The sequence below is a fragment of the Colobus angolensis genome, unplaced genomic scaffold, assembly GCF_000951035.1.
Source record: "Colobus angolensis palliatus isolate OR3802 unplaced genomic scaffold, Cang.pa_1.0 Scaffold182, whole genome shotgun sequence".
Lineage (NCBI taxonomy): Eukaryota > Metazoa > Chordata > Mammalia > Primates > Cercopithecidae > Colobus > Colobus angolensis.
This window is the reverse complement of record NW_012114955.1, coordinates 1042391-1068631: the sequence shown is the minus strand read 5'-3', so window position 1 is coordinate 1068631 and position 26241 is coordinate 1042391. Positions and strand designations below refer to the sequence as shown.

Here is a 26241-nt window from a genome sequence, read left to right as displayed (position 1 = left end):
TAGTCCCTGGGTTTGTTGGGACCGCGGGCCCCAGCCCCAGCCCCAGCCCCAGCCCCAGCCCCAGCCCCGTACTGCGGGTGGCGTGGGCGCTGTCGTTTGGCTGCCACGTCCCCATTCACAGCTAATGACTCTGCTTCCACAGGGCTTCTTAGACTATCCTGCTAGTTATCTTCGTTCCCACAAGGCCACCAGGGCGGAATTAATCCGACTGAATCAGTCACCAACTTTATTGAACAATCCCAACTTTTTCTTTCCCTTAAGCCCTGTGCCCTGTGCTATCTACAGGAGGCTCTTCAGTCTTTGGCACCAGCGTATCTTTCAGCTCCATCTCCCAACACTCCCCCTCATCTTGCGTTCTGGGCACCATCATCTGTGTTTCCTAACAGCCGGTTCTTTTTCATCTTTAAGATTTTTGATCAAGAGGCTTCCTCTGCCAGGATTAATTGCGTTTTCCTGATTTTCTGCCTTGCCAATAGAAGTCCCAGTTCAGATGTTAGCTCTAGAAACTTTCCCTGACCCCACTAAGCATAATTCTTACCTTATTTACCATCATAGCTGTTTATAGCTTCAGTACACTTTGCCAAATTCTGCTATAAAATGTAGCTTATCCATCTGTCCTCTTCTGGAGTAAGCTCCTGGGTAGGTATCTGTCTATTCATCTTTATATCTGCAGCTCTGAGCTTACTGCCCAGCTCAGTAATGTTAAGTGAAGGGAATGGGACAAACCCGTTGCATGTCCCTGGTTTAAGAGGAACGCAGTAAATCATCCATTTAGTCATTTCATGTCATAAAATTAAAACAAGTATCAAATAAAGGATACTATAGCTTCAACACAAATGGAATGTAAACCTGTGGCGTTCTTAGCACATAAAGCCTCTGTAGTTTAAAATCAAATTGAGACAAGTAGTAAGCTCATGAAACAGTTAAGCTCATGAAAGCAAGCTAGTTGCTGTCAACGTGAAAGTTTTACAACTAATGCTTACTGCATTCAGACAAAGGAGTGTCAGTGACCCTTGGTGGTAGTCAGAGAAGGCTTCAGAGGAAGATATGACTAAGGCTGGACTAAGGAAGTCCCAAATGGACTATTCAGCAAGAAGAGTAATAGGAATAAGGACAAGTGGAGGGCAGAGTGGGGGGTAAATTCTCAGGCCAGGTAGCAAATGAGGAAGGCAAAAAAAGAGTGAGGGGGAAGCAATGAAAGGAAAGCATGGATGGTAAATTTGGAGAGGTAATGGAAGATCTTGCCAATTTGAGGAGCCTGAACCGAAGGCAGTGGGAATTGTGGGTCTTCTTGGGAAGGTTTCTAAGCTTGTGCCTACAGGGAAACACATCTAATGGGCATTAACAATAAAACAGGCTGCCCCAGGAGGCATTATTTCAAAAACAGTTTTTAAAATACCTCCTTAAGGATCACTTGAGGCCAGGAGTTCGAGACCAGCATGGGCAACATAATGAGACCCTTCCTCCCCTCCTCTCTATGAAAAAAAAAATTTAAAATTAGCTGGGCATGGTGGCACACACATGTAGTTCCAGCTAGTTGCTTGAGCCTGGGAGGTTGAGGCTGCAATGAGCTGTGATTGTGCCATTTCACTCCAGCCTGGGCAACAGAGCAAGACCCTTTCTTTTAAAAAATAAAAATAACAAATAACAAATAACTCCTTAAAGTCAGGCACTGTGTTAGGTGCTGGTGAACCCAAAATAAATAGGACATCGTCCCTGTCCTCAACGAACTCAGCCTAATGGTGAGCCATTCATCTTGGAATTGTCCTAGTAAAGGCTAAACAGATAGTGAGAGTGCCAGAGATGGGGCCCTCCAACCCTGAGGTTCCCTAATGGAGAAGGCCTGGCCTAGCAAGGGCAAGGGAAATGGAAATGAACCCTTATATACAAGAGGTTTTTTGTTTGTTTATATGTTTGTTTCTGAGATGGAGCTTTGCTTTTGTTACCCAGACTGGAGTGCAATGGTGCGAACTTGGCTCACTGCAACCTCCGCCTCCTAGGTTCAAGCGATTCTCCTGCCTCAGCCTCCCAAGTAGCTGGGATTACAGGTATGTGCCACCATGCCTGGCTAATTTTTGTATTTTTAGTAGAGACAAGGTTTCACCATGTTGGTCAGGCCAGTGTCGAACTCCTGACCTCTAGTGATCCGCCTGCCTCGGCCTCCCAAAGTGCTGGGATTATAGGCATGAGCCACTGTGCCCGGCCACAAGAGAGATTTTAAAAGTGGAAATAAGTCCTGAGCTTAGTGACCACTTGAACGAATGAAATGAAGAAGGAGCACTCAAAAATTAAAAGGTTTAATCATGGGAGACTGGGAGAATGAGCTAGATGCATGGAATGAGGGAAGTCAATTGAATTCAAGACATAGGAAGTCTGTGATGGCAGAACATCTAAAGAGAAAGAGCCAAGAGCCTGGCTTTTTTTAAAAACTTTTTGAAGAGACAAAAGCAGATTAGACCTCACGGGAGCCCCAGAGTTAGAAAGTGGGTGGAGGAAGGAAGAAAAGGACCTGAGGGACAACACATATTAGAAATGCTGCCAATAGCTGCACCCAAGGCCATCGAGTGAGAGCAGCACTGAAGGACTGCTTGTGGCCGCATGATGGCGTCACCACAAAAGGCTGACATTCGTCTCCAAGCATCCCATCTCTGCTCATGGATGCTACTGAACATTCAGTGTTTCCTGTGTGCAGACACTGTTCTAGGACTGGGGATACAGCAGTGAGCAAAATTAAGTCTGTCATGGTGCTTATATTATGGTGTGTAGAGGTAAGTGAGACAGCCCAAAAACAAGAAAAAAGCAACATACATAGAATGAGAGGTGGTGACAGGTGCCGTTACCTGAAAAACCAGGGTTTGTTCTCTTAGTAACAAACAATGCAAAACTCAGTTTTATTATCAATAGAAGTTTTATTACTTGGCATATGTAAGAAGGATACTGGGAATGTTCTCTAAAGCAGTGTCTCCCCAAGGGAAGTTGACAGGAGGGTTTTACGGGGTGATGGAGAGAGGAGAAGGTGCAAAATCACATGTAGAGGAGGGGTCCCAGTGGCACAGACGACTGAGCCATTATGCCAGCACATAGGTGGCATGTTATGGCAATGAAGCTATAGCTCCTCCTAAGGTGGAGACTTTGACATGGTCAAGCGAAAAGTTGACACAGTTCATCTATAAGTTGCCAGAGTCTGCAAGGAGCTGGTTCAAACCAACAGGGTGACCACATTCCATGGAGGGTTTGGGGAAGAACAGGCCGCAGGGCAGAAGGCTGTGAAACAGGCTGATTGCTCAAGTTGACTGAATTCCTTTTATCCCTGGAGACCCTGATATGGGTTGGATCTGTGTCCCTGCCCTAATTTCATGTCAAATTGTAAACCCCAGTATTGGAGGAAGGGTCTGGTGGGGGGTGATTGGATCATGGGGTGGAGTTCTCATGAATGGTTTAGCACCATCCTCGCTTGGTACTGTATAGTGAATGATTTCTCATGACATGTGTTCATTTAAAGTCTGTGGCATCTGCCCTGCCCCTTCCTCCTGCTCCAGCCATGCAAGACATATCTGCTTCCCCTTTGCCTTCCACCATAATTTCCCTGAGGCCTCCCAAGAAGCAGAAGCGGCTATGCTTCCTGTACAGTTGCAGAACTGTGAGCCAATTAAATCTCTTTTCTTTATAAATTACCCAGTCTCAGGTATTTCTTTAAAGCAATACAAGAATGGACTAATACTGACCCTCTCTGTTTGCTTACATAAGGAGAAAAATAAGGCAGGAAAGGAGAACAGTGAGTGTTGGGACTATCAGGAGTGGTGTTGCCGTCTCAGAAAAGGTGGCCAGGGAAGCTCATGAGAGGGTGACATATGAGTGAACATCTAATGGTGGTGAACATTCCAGGGAAAGGGAACACCAAGGCAAGGCCCTGAGTTGGGAGTATGTTTGAAATGTTTGAGGAGCAATTGGAAGCCAGTGGGACTGGAGTACAGTAGCATGGAGAGTAGAGGACATGAGGTCAGAGAGGGAGCAACAGGAATGGGGGAGGGAGAGAGGGACATCATGCAGGGCCTTTAGGCTATTGCAAGGACTTTAGCTTTCGCTATGATGAGTGAGAGGATATGGAAGACTGACTGTTTGCTAAATTGTTTCTTCTTCTTTCTGTGAACCCAGCTAGACTACATTTCCCAGCCTCCCTTGCAGTATGGCCATATGACTGAACTTTGATGGAAGAAGGAGGGTGGAGATGTTGTACACTACTTCCAGTACTGGCCATACAGACCTGCCATGTGTAATTCTCCAAGCTCATTCTCTTTCTGTGGCTAGAAGCTGTGTGTTTCCGATGGCAGAGCCACAAGATGGAAGGATCCTGTGAAACTGCCACTCAGTTTTTGAACTAGGAACACCATTTTTGGACTCTTTGTGAATGAGAAGTAGAACTTCTATTAGCTATTTTATGCCATTGATATATTAGGATTTATCTCTTTCAGAGCTAGCATTGCCTTAACTAATACAGAAGGGAAGCTATTGGAAGGTTTTGAGCAGAGAAGTAACATGATCTAGTATTTTAAAAGGATCACATTAGACTGAAAGGGAGTAAGGTTAGGAACCAAGTGCATTTAGGAAGTGTTTGCAAAAATCCAGGTGAGTGATGATGATGGTTTCGTCCAGGTTGGTAGCAGTGGAAGTACTGAGAATATCAAATTCTGAATATATTTTGAAAGTAGTTTGAAAGGATTTCCTAATGGGTTGGAAATAGGGTGAAGAGAAAGAGAGGAGTTAAGGATGACTCCAAGGTTTTGAGCAAGTAGAAAAATGAGGCTTCCACTTATTAGGATGGAGAAGACTTTAGAGAGAACAAAGTTTTGAGGGATAATTTTTTTTTTTTTTTTTTCGAGTGCAGTGGTGTGATCTCAGCTCACTGCAACTTCCACCTCCTGAGTTCAAGTGATTCTCCTGCCTCAGCCTCCTGAGTAGCTGGGATTACAGGCATGCACCACCACACCCAGCTAATTTGAGGGATAATATTGAGAGATTTGTTTTGGGCATATTAGACATTCAAGTAGAGATATCGACTAGGCAGTTGGATATGTATCTCTGGAGTACATAGTGGTCTGGACTAAAGATATAAGTTTAAGAGTATATTTGTAGCATGAAATCCATGTGTTTTGATTACAAGAGATTTAAGGACTGAATCCTAGGAATTTCTGATGTTCAGACATGATTGGGGGGTGTTGATGAGAATGAATCAGCAAAGGAACTGAGAAAAAGGCAATGAGGGAGGAGGAAAGCCAAGAGAGTGTCCTGGAAGCCAAGTGGAGAAAAAGTTCAGGGAGAAAGCATTCTGCTGACAGTGAGGTGGGACCTGGTTGGCCATGGGCTTTAGCAATGTGGGAATCTTTGAGAGGTTTGTTGAGGTAGTGGATGCAAAAACCTGATTGAAGGGCTTCAAGAGACAATGGAGATTTTTAAAAGTTGGATCCCTTTCACGGAGTTTGCTTAAAGGGGTGGAGAAAACTGGAGCAAGGAGGCAGAGGGGCCAAGAGAGGTTTTGTTTTATTTTGTTCTTTTTTTAATGTAAGAAATCAGTATGTTTAGGAGGCATACTAGTATGTTCGTTGCTGATGGGAAGGATCTAGAAGTAGAAATCAAACTGATGATGCAGGAAAAAGGAAAAGTTGCTGGTGTGACATCTTTGGGTGTGATGGGATGGGATCTACTACAAAAGGGAAAGAGCTGGACTTTGCTTGGAGACACAGTTCCTCCATAGTAACAAGGAGAGAAGCTAGAGTCAGTGGGTCTGGATCTAGGTAACTGATAGATATGGTGGTGAGAGCCTGAAATTATTTTTCAATTGTGACTACATTCTCAGTGAAATAGGAAGCGGGGTCATCAGGAGGCGTTGGCAGTTAGAGGAGAGAGAAGGTGTGAAATAGCCATTCAGCGGAGTGAACAGATTTAGGGGAATGTATGATGATGTCCAGGCAACATCAAGGACCTCCTTGAGGCCATGATGATGACTTTGCAGTGAGACTGGTTAGTATGTCATGTGATCTTCTCCATTGGGGTTCAGTGGCAAGTTTAGCAGCATCACACAGGCTTGGAGCTGGTAGAGAACTGGATTTAGCCAAGGAAGAAAGTGAGAGAGACACAAAGATGTTGACAGTGCATGCCAGGAAGTGATAATAATAATGACTGATCACAGGTAATCTGGGTTACAGGGGAAGGAAATGAGAACATGAAGAGAGGGAGGGACAGTGAAAACCTGGTAGAAGCAATAGATTGTAGGATTGGTGCGTCAATGGATTATTGGACTCAGGAAAACATAGGAGATGGTATAGCTAGGGAGTGGAAATAATGGGGTTAGGTGCAGTTATTAATGACAAGCACTAGGGTAAAATCAAGGGAGACAGTGGTTGAGGAGGGTGGAAAAAATATTATTGGAAGGCAGGAGTTCAGGGAACAGAGATCAAAGCATGGGAAGGATCATCTATGTAGATGTTGAAATTATTAGGAATTAGGACATAACTCAGCCTTTGAGTAATGGTGATCCAGGAGCTTATGTTTTTAGCCCTCCAACCATTTCAGCCTGAAAACTACTTCAGTGAGAAAAAAGACACTGCTAGCATATCTTAAGTCAAATCAAAATACCCACCCCAGTTGGGGGATGGGCAGCTTTCCTGAAGTACTCAAAGTCTGTTTCTCATTAAGTGTGAAATTTTTCTTTTTTTGAGATAGGATCTCACTCTGTCACCCAGGCTGAAGGCAGTGGCACCCTCATTGCTCACTGCAGCCTCGACCTCCTGGGCTCAAGCAATACTCCCATCTCAGCCTCCCTAGTAGCTGCGACCACAGGCACACGCCACCACTCCCAGCTAATTTTTTTGTATTTTTGGCAGAGATGGGTTTTCGCCATGTTTCGCAGGCTGGTCTCAAACTTCTGGGCTCAAGTGGTTCACCTGCCTCAGCCAGCCTCCCAAAGTGTTGGGATTACAGGCATGAGCTACTGCTCCTGACACTATTGCACATTTTAAACAAAGAGGCCAGTCCGTAGACCATCTGACAAACACTCCTTCATGACTCCCTTCATCTATAATTGGTAAACCTCTGATTAACCTGTATGTTGAGCCTATATCTCCTATCTCTGGAATCTCTAATTTAAAAAGTACTAATAAGGTATGTCGACATTTCAAGGGAGTGTTATACAAAAAAGAAGTTGAGCCAGTGTTTGTGGCACGGAGATAATAGCAAACTTAGGGAATTTGAACACAAAAGAGAAATTCGCCATTCCTTACACACCTTGTCTTACTACCTCCCATAAGAACCTTTCTGCACCTCAAACCCAAACCTCTATTCAGAACAATAGGGCTAGCAAGTCCAAGTTAGGGAACAGACCAACAATGAAGGAATAAAGCTTTAATCAGAAGAGAGGAACTAGCAAGAAAAACAGACAGAAGGGGAGATGGAAGGTGTCTGGCAGTTCACGTTTGTCCAGAATGGTCTGAGCAGGGAAGAAAACATATTTCTTTTTTTTTTGTTTATGGCTTTACTTTCAAGTTTTAAATTAGATAAATAGAAGCTTGGTGAGCATCTCAGGGGTGTGTCCCTTCTCTTGTCCTCCTTATCTCGTCTGCCAAGTCTCTTCTGTTTCTTGTTACTGCTTCTCTTTGTGTCTGTCATCTGCTTTGACTTTCTCCCGCCACCTTTCTCGTCACCTCCATTTTGCTTTCTTCCACTTCTCTGGTTCTACTTCCCTTTCACTCCTTTCCTCCATCTCTTGGACCTGGCCATTCTGAGAGCAGGCCAGCTCTGGCAGCGGCATGGAGGTAGCATATGCCGAGGTGCAGTGGTGAGGACGTGGTTATGTACAGCTGGAAAGGCTCTGCTGTCACCGTGAGGTGACTATTTTTCCTTAGTTGCAGTTTTCTCCTCCTCTCCATCCCGATAATCCCTCAGAAGCTGAATGCTGCAAAGTGGTATTGATGAGGCTTGCATAGATTCTCCCCATTGTGGAAGGATGGCTCAAATAGAATTTCCTGTGAGTGTAGGAGAGAAAAGTGTTTGATAGGATATAAATTACCTAAAAAGCTCTTTTGTGAGCACATAGATACTTATGCTAATTTTAAAAAATGGTCAACTATCTATAATAGGTGTCTTATAAGAGTTAGTGGTGGCTGGGCCCAGTAGCTTACACCTGTAATCCTAGCACTTTGAGAGGTCAAGGCGAGCAGATCACCTGAGGTCGGGAGTTCGAGACAAGGCTGGCCAACATGGTGAAACGCTGTCTCTACTAAAAGTACAAAAATTAGCTGGGTGTGGTGGTGCATGCCTTTAATTCCAGCTACTCAGGAGACTGAGGCAGGAGGATCACTTGAACCTGGGAGGCAGAGCTTGCAGTGAGCTGAGATCACGCCATTGCACTCCAGCCTGTGTGACAGAGTGAGACTCTGTCTCAGAAAAAAAAAGAGTTGGTGGTTTATTAATGATATTTTACTTTAGAAAACAGAAATCACCCCTCCCTTTTAAGGAAGTCTATCTCTGGTCAGACAGAGGCACATAGGAAGTACTTCACAAATGTTTATTAAATGAATGTGTGGATAGACAAATGGGCCTTGAGCATGGAGAGAGAAGGACTGGGACCTTAGGGAGGTCTGACGCCATCCCAGACCCCTTAGCCTACTTCCTTTTCACTCTCTGCACCCCAACCCAAGCAGTAAGAAGGCTCTTCAAGAGCTCCAGGAAAGGAAAAGAGAGGAAAGACCACACGGGGACTCTGCAGAGGAGACCCCTTACACCTCCCACACAGCAAGAGAAAGCAGCTGTAGCGTCAACAGCATCTGGGGGAACTCTGGGGGCCCTGGAGGTGCCAACATCAGGGTTTTGCTCAGCCCAGTTGGGAAAAGAGGGCTGAGGTCTCTGTGGCTAGCATCCCCCAACCATGCCACACAGCTTTCTGGAATCACCCTCAGGAACCCAGGACCCCAGGACCTGACCCAGCCCTGAGGCTGAATGCCAGGGCTGCCCCACAATGGCAGGGGATTCCTCCCATTGCTGTACCTATTGGTGGGGCCAGCTGTGGCCCGGTGGAGGCTGCCAGAGTGCTGAGGAGTGACAGGGGCTGCAGGCCGGAGGGGTTCTCTCTTTCCCACTCTCCATACGTGAATGAAGCCCTCCAACGTAGGTCACGGGTGCAAGGGATGCTGTCTTCACGGGAAGAATCTCTCCCTAGATCAAGAAAAGAAATGCATTTGTTTGTATGCTGGTTCACAGAGCACTTGCAGGTTACAGTCGACATTTGGGGGGTGCTTATGATGTGCCAGGCACCATTCCAAACAATTACATGCATTCATGGTCCTTTAATCCTCACCTCTGTAAGGACAGAGAGGGTGAGTAATTTACCAATGGTCACACAAGGAGAGGCAGAGTCAGAATTCCAAGCCGGGCAGCCTGTCTCCAGAGTCCACGTTCTTACCACTGTATCACATGAACAAGACAGCACCAGTAAAAAGAAAGACCTAATATGATTCAGATGGGTTAACTGAGTGAATTTCCCCAGGAGACTCATCTAGCTGAACTAGTAATGGCCTTGAACCTCAGAAGACCTTAAGCCAGAGCCTTTTCTTGGTCCACTTGGCCCTGGCTTTTCAAAGGATGGCCCGCAGCCCAGCACCTTGGGCGTTACCTGGGAGCATGTTAGAATCGCAGTCTCAAGCCCGCTAGACCCAAGAAATTCGAATCTGCCTTTTAACAAGATCTATGGGGGACTGTTTGGACATTAAACTTTGGGAAGTGCTGCAATAATAGGCCACACCACCTGCTGGTGGGGAGTGCAAAGAGTCAGCCACACAGGTGCTGTTGGGCCTCTGGTTTTTCCAATTGTAAGTCTCTCTTATTTATCCCAAAGTTCCAAGAGACTGGGGTATAACAGTCTTTAAACTGAGAGAGTATGCTACCTCGCCCAATGAGAAAAGAGGGCCTGGAGGCCACATGGGATGGTTAATTTCAATTCAATTTCAGCCTAGGAACATCTTGGGCGTGGTAGGCCCCATGATGCCAGATACTCTGTGACCCTAAAATTCTGTTTTCTCAAGTCCCAGAAATGTTTGAAATAATCCTCACGTCTGTTTTCTTCAAGCCTAATGCCATGGGGTATGTTTTGAGTGTGTATGTTTATACATATGTGTGTTTGAATGTATGTTTAAATGCAGAGAAATGAATCACCATCATGTCATTAGTCGTATAACCTGAGAAAACATTCTTAGGCTTGGACAAAATGTGAGGCAGCCACAGCTGTGCTCACCATTTCGAACAGGGGCTTTGAGCTGGCAGCCTCCAGGCTGAATGTGGTCTGCAGACACGTTTTGTTTGCCAATAAGTGTTAGCCAATACTATGCTTTAATATTTTATAGGAAGGTGGTATGCCACATATGTCCAGATCTTTTGGCTTCTCTTGAAAAGCCAGAATATTTGGCCTGGATTCCAGCATGGCAACAGTTAATGGAAGTCTTAATTGAAGCTTTCACTTTCTCATTGCTACTATCCCCACCGCTCCCTGCTGTCTTCTCAGTTTTGACACCAAGTGTTAGCTGCCAGCAGTTGTTTTACTTATAATAAAATTTAGAGAAAAGTTAACCTTTTCTTACATCCATGTCACCCAGCCCTTTATCCACTTTTTTTTTTAAGTCTGAGTCTCACTCTGTCACCAGGCTGGAGTGCAGTGGCGCAATCTTGGCTTACCGCAACCTCCACTTCCCCAGGTTCAAGTGATTCTCCTGCCTCAGCCCCCTGAGTAGCTGGGACTACAGGTACACACCACCATATCCAGCTAATTTGTGTATTTTTAGTAGAGATAGGGTTTCACCCTGTTGGCTAGGCTGGTCTCGAACTCCTGACGTCATGATCTGCCCGCCTTGGCCTCCCAAAGTGCTGGGATTACAGGCGTGAGCCACTGCACCCGGCCCCCTTTACCCATTTATATCACCTGCAGACCTATACATTTGTAATCCCTGATTTAGACGAAAGTTAGCAGAGTTCCCCTGGGACCTACAGTCTTCTCTAAATTTATAAATATCTTATGATATTCTGGCTGCCCACTGAACCAACGTGAAGGAATAATTTATTAGTGGCATGGTATATGGGTATTTATTGCCTCCCATTGTGTTCTCAGCCCTCTGCTTCATGCTGTGGATAACTGAGAAGCATGAAAACAATTTAATATTCACTGAAGAAATATCCCTCAAACCTATAAAACAACTAGGGAATAATGAAAGAGAGGTTATGACTAAGGAAGGATTAGCCTGGCAGGAAGGTGTTGTGTGAAGGGTAGGATTTAGTAGGATAGGCAGGATTTAGAGTGAAGCATCGGGGAAAGGAAGTGGATGGGGGATGAAGGAGGCATGGGATGGCTAAGGTTTGCTGGAGCAAAAGATTTGGGCTGGAGAAGATGATTAGGCAGAGGGCTGCTATTAGAGGAACAGTGAGTGAGCAGGTGAGATGGGTGAGATGGGGGAAGATTGTGCAGGGTCATGCATGCCAAACTGAGTGGATTTGGGGTGAATAGAATCTGGAAATAGGGAACTGGCTGCTTTTTCCAGAATGTGTCATGCTCCCTCATGCAGACTCTGTTTCTTCTTCCTGGAATGCCCTGCCTTATCTGTTTCAGCCAGCTCACTTGCACTCATTGTCTATGACTCAGTTCAGAAACCATGCCTCCCAGGCCAGCTTCCTGGCAGGAATAAGGGACCCCCTTCTTTGTGCTCCTTTGGCACCCTAGGCATAAGCTTTGAATGTTGCCTGGAAGGAGACATTTTGTAATTCGGGGATTTCCCCATCTGACACTACCAAATTATAAACTTCTTGAGGGACCATGGGGTCTTTCTACATGGTGACCTTAAAGCCCATCACAGTAATTGGGACTTACACAGTATTCAGTGCATGGTTTTGAATGAATAAATGGATAAATGAACTTGTGGAAGAGTGCTGCAGGCTTGAGATGAGGGCTGGGCTAGCATAGGGTCTGTGGGTGTAGAAATGAAGTAAAGAATAGAAGATAAATCGCAAAGAAAGAGTTGGTTAGGACTTGGTGCCAACTTGATTGTGGTGGCCAGAGAGCCTAAAGGAATTCAAACTAAGGCATGGAAAGACAATGTCAATACTGACAGCACCAGGACAACCAGGATGGGGGCTGGAGGGGATCTTATTCTTATATCCAGAGTAGAAAGCTCTTTGAGGTGTGGAACCCTGTGCCCTCCCTTACCTGAGCTGTTCTTGTTGGTCTCCACCTTTTTGCTGCTCCTGAAACTCGAGCCATTTCAGGATCAAGGAAATGAAAGTTGAAAGTAAAGGAAAAGAACATTAAATTTGTATTTCAGATCTTGTTCAAAAGTTCCTGATGCAAAGCTTTAGAGACAGATATAAATATGAAAAAGGCCAGCTGTGGCTATATTGGATGGGTGTGACGCATATTAAAGTTCCAGAAAAAAAAAACCAGGAAGGGGGAGGTGGAATGGGGTGGGAGGTGGGGAGCAGAGCCCATGCTGCTGATTTTGCTGAGGAGGAGGGGGTGACGCCATCTGTTCAGTTCTGCATCTCAGCCATTTATTTTATTTGCTGTTAAGTTGCATGTTGTTGCCAGTATGCAAAAACTGGTAATAATTGCAACCAGACTAGAACCAGCCCAAATGAGAGAAAAATCATCACTCAGGGACTCCATTCTGGGAAACTGAAGAGAAGGCGCTAAATGTCTGTACAAAGCAATTATCAAGATAACAGTGAAGCAAAAACAAATCCCTTCCTCCCCTCGTTTCTTACATCCTTCTGATCTGCCCAGACTAGGTTGCCATAGCTCCCTAACTCGTTTTTCCACATCTCTCCTTCCCTTCAAATTAACTGTCAGGCAACAGCTAGCATGACCTTTTCAAAATGTAAATTGGATCACGTCACTTCCCTGTTTAAAATGCTGCTAAGGCTTCCATGACACTGGAAGTCTAAATTTCTTCGCATGGCTTCCCAGGCCCCACCTGGCTCAGTCCCTGCCCTCTTCTACTTATTCTCTTCCACCACTACCCGCTCTTCCACACTGGCCTTCCACCAAGCTTCTTTCTTTGCCGAAGCCTCAGCCTTGCACCTGCCCATTCCCTTAATCTGCCTGGCCCTTCTTCACCCTTTCTTTAGCTGTCTATTGCCTATTTTCTCCTTCAGATCTTAGCCTCCTCTCAACTTCTAGAAATATTAAAAGCTGTCTGTGCCAGAGAGTGCCAGTAGGCCCCCAGTGACCCTTTTTGCCTTCTCCCTGGGGGGCACAGTACCTAATTTTGTGTTGTGTACATGGCTATGCAAAATGAGGAATGCATTTCCCAGCCTCCCTTGCAGCTGAGTGAGGTCATGTGACTGAGTGTGACCCATGAGGTATCAACAGAAGCTGTTCTTTAAATAGTAATTTAAAAATCAGTGATTTGGCCAGGCACAGTGGCTCAATCCCGTAATACCAGCACTTTGGGAGGCTGAAGTGAGTGGATCACATGAGGCCAGGAGTTCAAGACCAGCCTGGCCAACATGGAGAAACCCCATCTCTAATAAAAATACAAAAATTAGCCAGGTATGATAGTGAGTGCCTATAACCCCAGGTACACTGGAGGTTAAGGCATAAGAATCACTTGAACCTGAGAGGCAGAGGTTGCAGTGAGCTGAGACTGTGCCATTGCACTCCAGCCTGGGAGACAGAGTGAAACTCTGTCTCAAAAAAGAAGGAAGAAAGGAAGGAAGGAAGGAAGGAAAAAGGAAAGAGAAAGAAAGAAAGAGAGAGAGAGAGGGAGGGAGGGAGGGAGGGAGGGAGAAAGGAAGGAAGGAAGGAAGGAAGAAAGGAAGGAAGGGTGGGTCAGTGATTTGATATTTTGAGACAGCCAAAAAGTAGTTTCAAAATACCTTGCCCTATTAGAGTCCAGTGCCCTCTAGCTCAGCAATATAACATCTCATCGAGCAGTTCCTTCATTACAGAGCTCTGTATGATATATGGAGTGACAATCTTTAGGATATATTCTTTATACTGGGAAACAGATCAGTCTTTCTCTTGTGTTAATAGTTTTCTACCTCCAGCCAAGTTAGAATTAATAATACAAGTTAATACTTATTGAGAGCTTTCTTACAATTTGCCTCTAAATCTGCTGAGGAGCATTCTAAGTGCTTGATGCATATGAGCTCATTTGATCCTGACATCTGGATGAGGTTGGCACTATTTTCATTTCCATATTACAGATCTGAAAACTGAGCCCCCAAGTTTCGATATGCTCAAGGCTGCAGTCAGAGCAGTGACTTGTGCCCACGTCTATGTGAGCTCTTCACTGCTATAAGTTCTTGCCTCCTCTGAGCTGTACTGGTTTTCAGTTTATTACCAGCGCCCAGAAAGAAAGGGAATTTGTTCTGCCTCTGAACTGCTGGTCCAACTGGTTCCTGTTGTGACAAAATTCTCTCTCTAATACCTCATTTTTCTCTCCTGGTAACATTTACTCATTTATTTCTGTCCTCCCCTTTCTATTAAACCATAAGTAACAGGCACTAGGACTTTGGATCCCACTTTATCTGGGACTGAATTTTCTGTGGTACCCTCTGGTCTAAGTACGCTCAACTCATGTTTCTTTTAAACCAACCAGTTTTATACCAAGACTTAATGCTAAGTCATCCGTACATACAGCGGCATTGCCTCAGCCATGAAGAAGACAGATCTGTAGCATGGAGCTTTCCAGAACAGACTCTATATTAAGAAAACGACCACAGAAGCTCCATAAAGTCCAACCAGAGACCTTGGGTGAGTAGGTAAGTAAATCCAATAAGTTGACAATGTTTTGAACTATGGTTTTGGTTATTTCCCTGTAGGACTAGAAACTGGATTAGAAATAAGGTTTTACGTGACCGGGCATGGTGGCTCACACCTGTAGTCCTGACACTTTGGGAGGCTGAGGCAGGTAGATCACTTGAGGTCAGGAATTCGAGATCAGCCTGGCCAGCATGGTGAAACCCTGTCTCTACTAAAAATACAATAATTAGCCGGGTGTGGTGATGTAGGTCTGTAATCCCAGCTACTTGGGAGGCTGAGACAGGAGAATCGCATCAACCCAGGAGGCAGAGGTTGCAGTGAGCTGAGACTGTGCCACTGCACTCCAGCCTGGGCGAAAGAGTGAGACTCTTGTCTCAAATATACAAATGAACAACAACAAAAAAGGAAATTAGGTTTTACTTTTTCACCTGCATACCTAACTTATCCTCATTGTTGGAGAGTTTCTTTTCATTTTTTATAGTAGTCCTCCTCTGGAGTCAAGCCCACCACGCTTGCTGTGTGGAGAAGGAGAACAAAGCAAGGAGAGCTGGAGGAAGGTTGTCCTGAATCAAGGATAAAGACTGAACAGTGACTGGGCACAGTGGCTCATGCCTGTAATCCCAGCACTTTGGGAGGCCAAGGTGGGCAGCTCACCTGAGGTCAGGAGTTTGAGACCAGCCTGGCCAACATGGTGAAACCGCGTCTGAACTAAAAATACAAAAATTAGTTGGGGGCGTGGTGGCACATGCCTGTAGTCACAGCTACTCGGGAGGCTGAGGCGGGAGAATCGTTTGAACCCTGGGTGACAGAGTGAGAGTCTGTCTCAAAAAGGAAAAAAAAAAAAGACTGGATAGTGAGTGGCAGTATATCAAGGCCAGGCTGGTCTTGAATTCCTGACCTCAAGCGATCCACCTGCCTCGGCCTCCCAAAGTGCCGGGATTACAGGCGTGAGCCACCGTGCCTGGTCACGTAAAACCCTGTGCTCGTTAACCAAGATATTTGCTTTCTGGATCTCACAGCCCAGACCATCTGGGTTGCAGGAAGGAATGTCAGAGGCTGGCCTGATTTAAGTCATGTACCTCAACTGGTTCTGCTGGTGTAAGTCGGCAAAAATTTGAGAGAGGGCTTCATTCTCCGCCTTGGCCATTAGTTGAATGAGACTCTCGCTGGGCTGGGAGGCTTGGAGTTTCTTCTGTACTAACTATATGAAGAAAAAAAGCAGAACCAGGTGGTTAAGGCCTTGGGGTCATCACATTTTCCTAATATCATGGTTCAGACTCTAAAGTGTTAGAACTCAAAAATTTCCAAAGTGTAGCCACACCAGCTGCTCACAGAGGCAATTCTGAGGCCATATTTTTTGGTTTACACTCCTTGTATAGGTAAAAATGTCCTTTTGTGCCTTAAGGATAAATAATATCTTCATTACATACTTTTAACATAACTTAGCAGATACTTATTCCTATTAATATACCTTAATATAATGTATGAATAGCCTATTAATATAAGCTTTAATAAAGTTTATGCTGTTTGGTTTTATAATTAAATGTAGGGGAATCATATATTTGTTATAGAAATTTAGTGGGATTTTTCTTTTGAGACAGAGTTTCACTCTTATGCCCAGGCTGGAGTGCAGTGGCGTGATCTCGGCTCACTGCGACCTCTGCCTCCTGGGTTCAAGTGATTCTCCTGCCTCAGCCTCCCAAGTAGCTGGGACTACAGGTGTCTGCCACCACACCTGGCTAATTTTTGTATTTTTAGTAGAGACAGGGTTTCACCATGTTGGCCAGGCTGGTTTGATCTCCTGACCTTGTGATCTGCCCACCTTGGCCTCCCAAAGTGCTGGGATTACAGGTGTGAGCCACCGCGCCCAGCCTAATTAGTGTTTTAAAATTTAATTTCTCTAAGATATATCCTATATATCCTATAATGTGCTGCTTTTTACTTCAGGGCAAAATTAATTTCTTTCCTACTGCTTGTGATACTCAAAAGTGTTCCAGTCATGCTGTCCATGTCCATAGCCACTCATTCATTCCATATTTATTGAATGCCAACTAGGTGCCAGGTACTAGAGATATAGCCATAAAGAAGACAAATAAAACCCCCTGCCTTCATGGAGTTTCTGTTGTAGCTGAAGTCAGACTTACATTCATCATGTTTTGGGGCAAAAAGGCCCAGGTATCTTCACTGGTGAATTCTATCAAATATTTAAAAAAGAAGTAATAGCAATGCTTCATGAATTCTTTCAGAAAATAGAGGAGGCAATACTTTCCAACTTCTTCAATGAGGCTAATATTAACTTGATACCAAAGCTAGGGTATCAAAAAGATATCACAAGAAAATTGCAGACCAATATCTCTCATGAGCATAGATGCAAAATTCCTTAACATAATGTGAGCAAACTGAATCTAGTAACATATGAAAAAGAAATATATACACTGTGACCAGGCAGATTTTATTGCAGGAACACAAAGTTGGTTTCACATTTAAAAAAATCAATTAATGTAATATGCTATATTAACAAAATAAAGGACAAACCACATAATCATCTTAATAGATGCAGAGACATCATTTAACAAAATCTAATACCCATTCATGATGAAAGAAAACAAAAGAAAGAAAACCTTTTCAATAAACTAGGAATAAAGGGAACTTCCTCAACCAGATTAAGGGCATCTACAAATATTCATAATAAGCATCATACTTAATAGCAAAAAACTGAATTTTTTTTCCTAAGATCAGGAACAAGACAAGAATGTCTGCTCTTGTTTCTCCTATTAAACGTGTACTGGAGGTTCTAGCTAGTGCAATAGAGCAATAAACAAACCTAGATTGGAAATGAAGATGTGAAACTGTCCTTATTGCAGATGACATGAGTGTGTGTGTGTGGTGTGTAGATAGAAAATCCCTCGGCCGGGCGTGGTGGCTCAAGCCTGTAATCACAGCACTTTGGGAGGCCGAGACGGCGGATCACAAGGTCAGGAGATCGAGACCATCCTGGCTAACACGGTGAAACCCTGTCTCTACTAAAAAATACAAAAAACTAGCCGGGCGAGGTGGCGGGCGCATGTAGTCCCAGCTACTTGGGAGGCTGAGGCAGGAGAATGGCATAAACCCTGGAGGTGGAGCTTGCAGTGAGCTGAGATCCAGCCACTGCACTCCAGCCTGGGCGACAGAGCAAGACTCTGTCTCAAAAAAAAAAAAAAAAAAAAAAGAAAATCCCAAGGAATCCATAAAACTGCTATAATGTATAATGAAGTTAATATTTAAAAACCAATTATATTTCTAATACTATCAATGAATGACCCAAAAATGAAATTAACAAAACACAAACAGTTCTCTTCACAACAGCATCAACAACAATAAAATACTTAGGAAAACATTTAATAAAATAAGTGCAGAACTTGCAGAACTTGTCTACTAAAAACTACGAAATAGGCCGAGCATGTGGCTCACACCTGTAATCCCAGCACTTTGGGAGGCTGAGGCAGGAGAATTGCTTGAGCCCAGGAGTTCAAGACCAACCTAGGCAACACAGCGAGACCTCACCTCTATTAAAAACAAAACAAAAGCTACAAAACATTGCTAAGAGAAACTAAAGTATTGAATAAATGAAAAGACATTCCATATTCAGATATTGGAAGACTCAATATTATCAGATGGTACTTCTCCCGAAAGTGATGTATAAATTCAACATGTGCTTATCAAAATTCTAACAGGTTTTTTGGTGAAATTAACAAACTGATTCTAAAATTTATATTAAAATGCAACAGATCTAGAATAGCCAACATAGCTTGAAAAAGAACAGAATTGGAAGACTTGTATCACCCATTTTCAAACTTAATATAAAGCTACATTAACCAAGACATTGTTGTATTGACACAGAATAGACAAATAAATCAACAGAGTGGAACTGATAATTCAGAAATAAATCCTTATATTGATAGTAAGTTGATTTTTGACGAAGGTGCTAAGACAATTCAATGTGGGAAGGAATAGTCTTTTCAACAAATGGTGCTAGGCTAATTACATATCCACATACACAGAAAAAGTACTTAGATCATTACCTCATTCCATACATAAATATTAACTCAAAATGGATCATAGACCTAGATGTAAGAGCTGAATCTATAAAACTCCTAAAGTAAAACATAGGATAAATCTTTGTGACTTTGGAATGAACAAAGAGTTCTTAGATATGCATAGAAAACCTGATTCATAAAAGAAAAAGTTTCATGCCTGTAATCCTAGCACTTTGGGAGGCTGAGGCGGGTGGATCACTTGAGGTCAGGAGTTTGAGACCAGCCTGGCCAACGTGGTATAACCCTGTCTCTACCAAAAAATACAAAAATTAGTTGAGTGTGGTAGCGCATGCCTGTAATCCCAGCTACGTGGGAGGCTGAGGTGGGAGAATCACTTGAACCCAGGAGGTGGAGGTTGCAATGAGTCGAGATTGTGCCATTGCACTCCAGCCTGGGCAACAGAGCTAGACTGTCTCAAAAAAAAGAAGAAAAAAGTTGACAATTGCACTTTATCAAAATTAAAAACTTTTGCTCCTCAAAAACATCATTAAGAAAATGAAAGGCAATTCATAGACTGAGAGAAAATATTTTCAAATCATATATCTGATGAACAACTTGTATCCAGAATATACAAAGAATTCTTACAATGCAACGAGAAGAAAAAACCCAATTGAAAAATGGTCTACGCTGGGCACAGTGCCTCACGCCTGTAATCCCGGCACTTTGGTGGGCTGAGGTGGGTGGATCACCTGAGGTCAGGAGTTCCAGACCAGCCTGGCTAACATGGCAAAACCCCGTCTCTACTAAAAATACAAAAATTGGCCGGGCACGGTGGTGCGCGCCTGTAATGCCAGCTAGTTGGGAGGCTGAGGCAGGAGAATCACTTGAGCCTGGGAGGCAGAGGTTGCAGTGAGCCAAGATCGCGCCACTGCACTTTAGCCAGGGCGACAGAGTGAGACTCCATCTCAAAAAAAAAAAAAAGCAGAACAAAACAAAAAGAAACTACAAATACTCTGTGACTCTGCCCTGGAGTTGGCCCCATGCTACAATATGGATGAGCCTGAAAAATGTTATGTTAAGTGAAAGAAGCCAGACACAAAAGACTGTATGTTGTAAGATTCCATTTATATGAAATGCCAAAGATGAATGTGTAGAGACTAAAAACAGATAATGGTTGCCTAGAGCTGGGAGTAGGAACAGGGAATGACTGCAAATGGGCAAGGGGGGAACTTTTAGGGTAATGGAAATGTTCTGGAACTGGATTGTGGTGATGGTTACATGACTCTATACATCTACTGAAAGTGTTGAAACTGTGGTTTCAACATAATCCACAATAAAATCCACAATGGTAGATTTTAGAAAACAATAAACAATTTACATAAAATTGTTTATATAAAATATATATAAAAACAAAAAACAATTATAAAATAAGAAAATCCCCTATAGTGGATTTTATGGTTCTAAATGCTATTCAATAAAGCTGTTTAGAAAAGGCCTCGAGCTGAGGTCACCTTCACAGGGTGCTCACATACCAGCTGGGTTAAGCTCTACCTCACTGCTCTGGCCTTGGCTGGAGGTTGGCAATGGTGATTACTTACCTTTGAATCTCCTGAGGGGCTGCAGCAGTTCCTGGGTACCAGGCAGTGAGTGACAAGAATCCTAGGGTCTTTGGTGGTGATGGACAGCCCCTTTTGCAGAATTTGAACCAGTCGGATCCAGAAGTGGAAGACAGTCTCAGGATGGGCAGGGTGGAGCTTTAGGTAATAAATCTTCTCGGTGACTGTCCTCAACTGCAGGATGCGTTGATGGTGGTCACATACCTGGAGCTCCACAAACTTCAATGGGAGAATCCTGAAGCCACCAGGGAAGACACACATTGACAACCCTATTGCATCCAATCTGACCCTGTCTTCATTAAAATGAGGAAGGTCTTCTTTAGAACTAAGGCTTTTGGAGGTAGAAAAGAGGGTGCTTTAGCACAGTGCTGTTCAAATGTAGGGGAGACCAAATACACCGGCTGAGTTTGTTTAAAATGCAGACACCTGAAGACACCACTAAAGATTCAGATTCAGTAGGAATTGGGTGTGGCCCTGGAATTTGCATTGTAACTTCCACCCACCCTGCCATGATTCTCGTGTGCCCTAGACCCTATTTGAGAGAGACAGCCTAGGAGGTAAGGTGGCTGGAGTCATAAGATTTTGCAATTTCTTTCTTTCTTTCTTTTTTCTTTTTTTTTTTTTCAGACAGAGTTTTGCTCTTGTTGCCCAGTGTGGAGTGCAATGGCACGATCTTGACTCACTGCAACCTCTGCCTCCCTGGTTCAAGTGATTCTCCTGCCTCAGCCTTCTGAGTAGCTGGGATTACAGTCATGTGCCACCAGGCCCATCTGATTTTTTATTTTTAGTAGAGATGGAGTTTCATCATGTTGGTCAGGCTGGTCTTGAACTCCTGACCTTAGGTGATCCACCCATCTCTGCCTCCCAAAGTGCTGGGATTACAGGCGTGAGCCACCGCACCCAGCTGAAATTTCTTTCTTGAAAGCACCAAAGGAGCTTGCCCCACTCTCTGGCTTGTTCATTTATTGAGTTTAATGCCACAGTTAGTCTTCCCAAGGGAGTTAAAGTTCAAGGATCTGGCGCTGGATCTAATATTAGTCAGCTGGGACTGGGCAGTACTTGCTACAGGTACACCAAGAACATCATGGAGAGGTGTATCACCGAGGTAGCATGGAGAAATGAAGGGCTTTCCTGGACTTTTGGGAATTTCTAGAGATTCTTGAGATATCTTACAGATTATCTAAAGAGGCCCAAAGATTTAAAAAGGCTACTTCATCCTGGACAAGCATAATGTCACTATATGCTACAGCTCTAAGTGAGACTTAGTCCCATTTATTTTACTGATTAAAAAAAAAAAAAAACTGGCAGGGCATGGTGGCTCGCACCTGTAATCCCAGCACTTTGGGAGGCTGAGGCAGGTGAGTCATCTGAGGTCAGGAGTTCAAGACCAGCCTGGCCAACATGGTGAAACCCTGTCTCTATTAAAAATACAAAAATTATCCTGGCATGGTGGTAGGTGCCTATAATCCCAGCTATTTGGTAGGCTGAGGCAGGAGAACCACTTGAACCTCGGAGGCAGAGGTTGCGGTGAGCCAAGATCCCACCATTGCACTCCAGCCTGGGTGACAGTCTTTTTTGAGATTCACTCTCAAGAAAGAAAGAGAGACAGAGAGAAAGAGAGAAAGCGAGAAAGAGAGAGAGAGAGGGAGGGAGGGAGGGAGGGAGGAAGGAAGGAAGGAAGGAAGAAAGGAAAAAGAAAACTGAGGAGCAGCAAATAACTTGTGATTTTAAAAATCGAGTCCAGTTAGTTGCATACCAAGAACTAAAAATAATCTCCTTTCCCCAACCACTGCTCCATCTGCCAGACCTCACTGCCTCCTTGCCCTTGGGCCCAATGCTGAGAGATTTCCTATGAATTCAGTGGCGTCTGTGCAGCGAGAAAGAAAGTGGGCAGGTAGACTGGCCCCTCACTCCTGTCCACATGACATCTCCCTTTGTCCCACTTGGCCTCTGTCCTTCCAGTGTACCACCTGTCTTAGGATACTGTTGTCTAAAAAAATCAGTGTCACTGCTGATGACATCTCTATCTTCTCCTTGAGTTTAGTAGTCAAGCAACCTCCACTTTGCATCCACCCCTCACCCCTCTTGTCCTCCATTCTCATCTGCGTTGCTCACCTCTTCAGGAAGATGTTGGGGGCTGTGGATGGTCTGTTCCATGTCTGGCTCTGCCCCTGGTGCCATTTGACACTGGCCATGAGTAGGATGTTGGGGAGGGGCAGGCAGGGCACTGAGGAGGTCACCCCCAGGGCCATGGTGTAGGAGGCTTTGTAGATGTCTCTCCAATTCCTGCCCCTTTTGACCTGCAACACAGCCCCCAGGCACAACCTGAGCATTTGGCAAAAGCCGCCATCTGTTTCAGCCCAGGGTTTCTCAACCTCGACACTATTAATGTTTTGGGTTGGATATTCTTTGTTAAGGGCAGGATACTGCCCTGCACACTAGAGAATGCTTAGTAGCATCCTTGACCTCTACCTACTTGTCTCCAGACATTGTCAAATGTTCCCTGGCAGCTGGGGCCAAATATCAATTCTTGTTGATAACCACTGTATTGATTAAACAACTACTAGTATTTAAACAATATTTCAACCACCCTTTGTTAACAATTGCCCACAAGAATTACAGCCCAGGAGTTCCCTGCCATCTGTCATTTCTGCCAATCCTCCCTGGACTGTTTCCTGGCCTTCTCTGAAAAATTTATCCTCTTGTTCCTTCCTGAGGGGCCCTGTTATCTCCTGCACCTTCACTGAACAGGAAGGTCCTCTGTAACTCCAAAGTGATGTTTATTCTTGCTTCCATCCAACCAGAGGAGAGCCCAGGCAAGGAGACAAACATGCACCGAGTGCCTGTTAGACCAGGTGCTTTGCTTGCTGTATTAGCATTTCATAAATATCAATCCCCTTGCAATAAAGGGGACAGATTCAGGCTGCACAGGTTACTTGCACAGTCACCTCCCAAGGAGAAGGCAGAAGACTGGAATCTGAGCCTAGCTGTCTCTGGGTCCCCAGGTGCTGTTCTTTCTCTAATCCGCATTTTTGTTCTCAAGAAGCGTCTCTTTTCACTGCCTCTTTTTTCATCTACTTCAGGTGACAGCCTGGGGGCTGAAGTAAACTGGGGGATTAGAATACCGAATTCTCCTCTCAGAGCAGAGGACCCCTGACCTTTCTCCCTGGGTGACAGCTATCTGCAGGAGAAGCCCTGTCTGAGGCTCAGCAAAGCCCAGGTCAATGGGGATGGCCTTGTATTCCAGGTCACTAGCTTCTTGCCTCAATTCTCACTCCGCCCCAGTTTCAGGGGTGGACTCTCTCAGTCATATCTTGGGAACAGGTTTAGAAGAATCAAAAAGTGCTATTCTGTGCCACCCAAGAGTACCTGGACGAAGTTGCTTTCAAACACCACGGAGTTAGGAAACAGGTTGAATTCTGGAGAATGAACCACCTGGCAGAGCAGTCCCTCCTCCACACCTAGGCCCACTCCAGGGTTCGGCTCTCGATCCACAGGAAAGAGGCCCCTGAATTCTTCCCAGGCATTCAGGGAAGGGAAGGTTGGATAGGATCTTGTGACTTTTACTCTCTTCTTTGATTTCCTCCAAGTCTTTCCATGTGGAACTGATGACATTTCTAAACATGCTCAGGGGCCTGCTGCACATTTGTCCTGGGATCTCTCTCTGCCCTGCTGGCCTTGGGCAGCTGGCCAAGCCCTGGGACCGCCAGTCAGCTCACAATGATGAATGGATGACATCATGAAAAACCAGGACGGACCTGCAGGAAGGGGAAGTGCAGAGGAGCCTCCCTTTTCCTCCAGAGAGCTTGTGTGCCTTATCAGTGCCTTGATATCCCCCAGCCCTTTTCAGGACCCCAGGACATAGTCCTCCCAGAACTTGCAGAGAAAGCAGTGAGCCAGGCAGAAAGCAAGCAAGGAGGGCTGTCAGGAAGCTCCTTCCACTGCTAAGAGGAAAATGCCCTTCCTGCCTTTCAACCCTTCCTTACTCTGAATGCAACCTATCTCACACAACTTTAAAAGCTGCGTGTCCATTGAAAATCCCGTCTTCCTAAGCTTTGCATCATGTGGGCCCCTGACACCCTGGTGGATCTGCAGGTTATGGGAGCAGTTGTAGGGCAGTTGGTGTCTGCTCTGTGTTCTGCCGCGGCAGGCTGGTTACTTCTGCAGGACTTACTTCCCTTAGGAGGTCAAACTGAAGAAGCAGGAGAAGGAATTAGTTTCTTATCCAGAGGCTGGCTTTGTCAGGGCGCTGGCTGGGAGGAATAGAACCTCTGCTAGGTCCACAAGCTGTTCCCCCTCTCGGAGAGTGACAGCGTCGCTCACCCCTGAACCAGAGAGAAAGAGCCCAAATCATGGGCTGCTAGGTCAGGGGGAGAGAACCAAGCAGGCTGACCACTATGCAAGGCCATTCCTCGGAGAAACTGTTTTCTAATTTGGACCAAATTCTAAATTTTTAGTTTTATTTTTGAGATGGAGTCTCGCTCTTATTGCTCAGGCTGGAGTGCAATGGCGTGATCTCGGCTCACGGCAACCTCCGCCTCCCAGGTTCAAGTGATTCTTCTGCCTCAGCCTCCTGAGTAGCTGGGATTACAGGCACGTACCATCACACCCAGCTAATTTTTTGTATTTTTAGTAGAGACAGGGTTTCTCCATGTTGGTCAGACTGGTCTCGAACTCCCAATCTCAGGTGGTCCGCCCACCTCGACCTCCCAAAGTGCTGGGATTAGCCACTGTGTCTGGCTCAAATTCTGAATTTATTACATAATGAACTAACCATCAAGGTCAAATGTGACACATATAGAAAAAGAGTTTGACAATCATTACACACAAAGGACAAGCATGGAGGCTGACTTTTGTATTTCATTATAAAGTCAGAGAGAAGCCTAAAGGGCCTGGAGGCTCTCCCCGTCCAATGCCATCAGTCCTTCCCTCTGGTCGTTCAGATCACACCCCTGCTCCAGCACCTGTTATAGCTCCTGACTCAGTAAAGCAACTTCCGACCTCACTTTTCTCATTATCTTTTGTTTACCAGGTAGGAAAAGTGATTTCATGGTTACATTCTCTAAGGATTGGATTAGAGACCACATCCTTTGGTTTGCATTTCCCTAGAAATAACCTAGAAAGGGAACACACAGCACAAAAGCATAGTAATTAATAAATTGATATGTTGCTGTTCACAGTTAAAGCTTAACCACAAAAATAAAGCTCATTGGTTTAGATATACGGTTTGAGTATACTTGGCCATCGAGACACCCAAGAGTCAACTGGGGAGATGACTTCTCTTTTCCGTACAAGTCTGTTAAGCCTACTTCCATGGTGTTCAACCCTCAGAGGAAGAAGTCTTGGGTGCCCAGTCTAGAAAGCTGATTGTGAGCAAATGATTTTTTAGCTCTAAACAAGATGCTAAGCAGTTGTGTAAATGGTGCTTTAAGGTGGCTCATACCTGTAATTCTAGTGCTTTGGGAAGCCTAGGCTCCTGGGAGGATCACTCTAGGACAGGAGTTCAAGGCTACAGTGAGCTGTGATCTTGCCACTGCACTCCAGCCTGCACAACAGAATGAGACCCTGTCTCTATTTAAACAAAAACAAAAACAAACAAACAAACAAAAAGATATGCACCTCTTCCTACTTCCCCCACCAAACCTCAAAAACAAGCATATTGAGTCTTTTTAGAAACCATGTGACAGATACTTAGTTGTCTGTTAGTTGTCTGTCCTAACACCCATTCTGTTTCTTTCTTTCTTTCTTTCTTTCTTTCTTTCTTTCTTTCTTTCTTTCTTTCTTTCTTTCTTTCTTTCTTTCTTTCTTTCTT

The 26241-nt window shown here is 44.6% G+C and overlaps 1 protein-coding gene and 1 long non-coding RNA gene across 4 annotated transcripts in view; both read right to left on the bottom strand.

The window, feature by feature from the left end:
- Nucleotides 1-7383: 7383 nt before the first annotated feature.
- FAM71F1 (family with sequence similarity 71, member F1) lies at nucleotides 7384-24144 on the bottom strand. 3 transcript variants are annotated; one of them, XR_001001504.1, is made up of 8 exons: nucleotides 23799-24144; nucleotides 22545-22729; nucleotides 20412-20664; nucleotides 15874-15995; nucleotides 14127-14430; nucleotides 12239-12276; nucleotides 9040-9207; nucleotides 7384-8018 (listed from the first exon to the last, which is right to left on the bottom strand). XR_001001504.1 is itself a non-coding variant. In XM_011939552.1 (7 exons), exons 1-7 carry the CDS (start codon nucleotides 24042-24044, stop codon nucleotides 8005-8007), a joined length of 1032 nt encoding a protein of 343 aa, XP_011794942.1. In that variant the 5' UTR covers nucleotides 24045-24144; the 3' UTR covers nucleotides 7384-8004. The 3 variants fall into 3 exon arrangements, 2 of the variants coding, with proteins under 2 accessions (XP_011794942.1, XP_011794943.1); XM_011939552.1 differs by lacking the exon at nucleotides 14127-14430 and having other exon boundaries at nucleotides 12239-12282; XM_011939553.1 differs by lacking the exon at nucleotides 14127-14430.
- Nucleotides 24145-25269: 1125 nt separating this feature from the next.
- The window catches only part of LOC105510000, a 5491-nt gene continuing 4519 nt past the window's right edge, over nucleotides 25270-26241 (bottom strand). The window contains exon 2 of the long non-coding RNA XR_001001505.1: nucleotides 25270-25545. This is a non-coding gene — a long non-coding RNA (uncharacterized LOC105510000). The remainder of the gene's footprint in view (nucleotides 25546-26241) is intronic.

Coding starts and splice junctions, on each gene's coding strand:
- FAM71F1 (XM_011939552.1), bottom strand. CDS start 24,044: ATGTCATCAGTTCCACATGGAAAGACTTGGAGGAAATCAAAGAAGAGA. Junction 20,665..22,544: donor CCCAACATCTTCCTGAAGAG/GTGAGCAACGCA, acceptor TGGTGGCTTCAG/GATTCTCCCATTGAAGTTTG. Junction 12,283..15,873: donor CACCAGCAGAACCAGTTGAG/GTACATGACTTA, acceptor AAATGGCTCGAG/TTTCAGGAGCAGCAAAAAGG.